This window comes from Plectropomus leopardus, unplaced genomic scaffold (genome assembly GCF_008729295.1).
Source record: "Plectropomus leopardus isolate mb unplaced genomic scaffold, YSFRI_Pleo_2.0 unplaced_scaffold2304, whole genome shotgun sequence".
Classification (NCBI taxonomy): domain Eukaryota; kingdom Metazoa; phylum Chordata; class Actinopteri; order Perciformes; family Serranidae; genus Plectropomus; species Plectropomus leopardus.
In genome coordinates this window covers 1-3,162 of record NW_024624981.1, presented here as the reverse complement: position 1 = coordinate 3,162, position 3,162 = coordinate 1, and the positions used below count along the sequence as shown (strand labels likewise).

Below are 3,162 nucleotides of genomic sequence, written 5' to 3'. Positions count from 1 at the left end.
ACCCAAAACACACAGCTAAAAACACCCAAGAATGGCTAAGAGGAAAATATTGGAGTATTCTAAAGTGGCCTTCTATGAGCCCTCACCTAAATCCTATTGAGCATCTTTGGAAGGAGCTGAAACATGTCGTCTGGAAAAGGCACCCTTCGAACCTGAGACAACTGGAGCAGTTTGCTCATGAGGAGTGGGCCAAAATACCTGCTGAGAAGTGCAGAAGTCTCATTGACAGTTACAGGAATCGTTTGATTGCAGTGATTGCCTCAAAAGGTTGTGCAACAAAATATTAAGTTGAGGGTACCATCATTTTTGTCCAGGCCTGTTTCATGATTTTTTTTTTTTAAATAATTCTGTTGAAGCATGGTTGAAAAGCAATGTCTGACTTTCATTGGTTAAATTTCATAGAATTTTTATTTATTATTACTTTTGCCAGATTCAAGTTATTTCTGTGACCATTGTGAGTTTTTCTTTCATTAACCAAAGGGTACCAACAATTTTGTCCACGTGTGTATATCCCATTAAACGAGCATACGAGCTGTGTGTGTGTGTGTGTGTGTGTGTGTGTGTGTGTGTGTGTGTGTGTGTGGTGTGTGTGTGTGTGTGTGTGTGTGTGTGTGCGCGCGCGCGTGCGTGCGTGCGTGCGTGTTTGCGTGCGTGTTGGTGCGTGCATGTGTTTATGTTTGTGTAGTACCGGGGTCCTCCGGTCGCCTACATTCAGCAGGTGTTGGTCAAGGCGGCGGTGTCTCCGTGGGACAGCAGTCTGGTGCCGGTGGATGCGTTTCGGTCACCGCTTAGTCGAGCCTTCAGCCTGCTGGAGGAGATCCGCAACCATGTCCACTCTGACAGGTAACTCACCTGACAGGTAACACACCTGACAGGTAAGACAGCAGGTGTTTTCAGGAGGAGGTGGACATATGATGTTAATGTCCTGCTGTGCTGATAATGATTCTTAGACCTCTGTCTCTCCTCTCTCTCTGTCTGTCCTCTGTCTCCCCTCTTTCTCTGTCTCTCCTCTCCCTCCTCTCTCATCTCTGTCTGTCCTCTTTCTGTGTCTCTCCTCTCTGTCTGTCCTCTCTCTGTTTCTCTCCTTTCTGTCTGTCCTCCGTCTCTCTATCTCTCCTCTCTCTCTTTCTGTCCACTGTCTCTCCTCTCTGTCCTCTCTCTCTATCTCTCCTTTCTCTCTGTCTGTCCACTGTCTCCCCTCTCTCTCTGTTGTCTGTCTGTCCTCTCTCTCTCTGTCCACTGTCTCCCCTCTCTGTCCTCTGTGTGTCCTCATTCTCTGTCTCTCCTTTTTCTGTCTGTCCTCGTTTCTGTGTGTCCTCTGTCAGTTCTGGTGTCCGCAGTCTGGAGACGTTGTGTCTTCAGGTGACGGACCTGTTCCCGGGGTTGAGGCGGATGCAGTCGGTGCTCCCGGAGCACGGCTGCCTGCTGGTGTCTCCGGGGAACTACTGGCAGAACCAGCGGGAGCTGTTTGACTCGGACCCGGACCTGCTGAAGACCATCCAGAAACACGAACCCAAAGGCCTGCACACGTCTGCCACGCTCCGAGGTATGACACATGATCCTAACATGTCAGGAAAGACACATGTTCTGAACATGTTAGGACAGACATTTTTATAACATGTTAGGACTGACACCTGGTATGATGGTGTGGTGTGTATATGTGTGTGTGTGTGTGTGTGTGTGTGTGTGTGTGTGTGTGTGTGTGTGTGTGTGTGATATGATGGGTGTGTGTGTGTGTGTATGTGTGTGATATGATATGATGTGTGTATGTGTGTGGGCGGAGGGATATCATGTTTATGTGTGTGTGTGTGTGTGTGTGTGTGTGTGTGTTTCAGACCTGTTGTTTGGCGTGCCGGGGAGGTTCACAGGTGTGAGTCACTACAACAGGAGGCGTGTGGTGACGTACACCATCACTGTGGTCCTGTCCTCCTATGATTCCAGGTGAGTGCAGCTGCAGACAGAAGCTGAGAGGTTTGATCTGCCCTTTGTTCATCCTGACATCAGCTTCATTCGTCGGTGTTTCTGACTCTGAGTGTGTGTGAAGCCACTTCAGTCTGCTGACTTAAAGCTTTTAGGAAACATGTCTGAGTCACAGTGAGCAGGAGATTTATGATAGATTTACATCGACCTCAGAGCTCCGTGTGTCCTCTGAAGCTGTCAGCACACGTCGTCTGCTCCCTGATCAACAGCACCTTCCAGTGACACACACACACACACACACACACACACACACACACACACACACCTGCACACAGACTCTGCAGTGTTTCTCTGAGTGTCTCAGACTCAGTGTGTCCACAAAGCCAGTTATGGGTGCACAGCAATCATGGTAATAACGTAACACGCAACAATGATAACAGCCATAAAACTAATAAATGTAATGTATGATATGATGATAGCATGTGATGTATGTGTGTGGAGTCATACGTGTAATAACGGTGCAGGTCTGACTCGTGTGAAAGACGAGTCTGTAGGGACGACCTGTCTGCTGAGAGTGACTGTCTCACCCTCAGTGTCTTTTATTTTATTTAATAAATAAATGATGATGATGATGATGATGATGATGAGCACTTTCTCACAGTAACTGTGTGTGTGTGTGTGTATGTATGTATATATATATATGTGTGTGTGTGTGTGTGTGTGTGCGTGTGCGTGTGCGTACGTGCAGCTTCCTGTCCAGCCTGCGGGCTCGTCTGAAGCAGCTGCACCCGTCGGCCAACTGCAGCCTGAGGGACGACCACATGGTCCACGTCCACTTCAAAGAGGAGATCGGCGTGGCGGAGCTCATCCCGCTCGTCACCACCTACATCATCCTGTTTGCCTACATCTACTTCTCCACACGTGCGTACGAGCCGCCGCCACCGGCAGCGTCCTTCACGCTCTTCACACACAAAAATCTCCAGCCTGGTGTGTGTGTCTGTGTGCAGAGGTTGTTCCTGTCTGCCGCAGGGTTAATCCTTACACAGGAACACACACTTCACTCTACAAACACACACACACACACACACACGGCATGATGATAATTTTGAAAAAAGCCTAAATGTTTTCTTCAAAAACTGTCAAAAGTAAAAACAAACGAACAAAAATGTTTTCTCTATCAAAACATTTGAAAGATAATGTAGTGGCTAAGTCCTATACTTTTAGCCGCTACCGGCTGCTAAT

At 48.0% G+C, this 3,162-nt stretch overlaps 1 protein-coding gene across 1 annotated transcript; it reads left to right on the top strand.

Annotated features, from left to right (window-relative positions):
• Window positions 1–685: 685 nt before the first annotated feature.
• On the top strand, window positions 686–2,902 carry LOC121966087 (sterol regulatory element-binding protein cleavage-activating protein-like; the record flags this gene model as incomplete). The annotated part of the gene is made up of 4 exons (XM_042516188.1): window positions 686–843; window positions 1,326–1,546; window positions 1,836–1,941; window positions 2,669–2,902. Coding segments are annotated over 4 exons (719 nt in total), but the record flags the coding sequence as incomplete, so codon positions are not given.
• Between the last annotated feature and the right edge of the window lie 260 nt (window positions 2,903–3,162).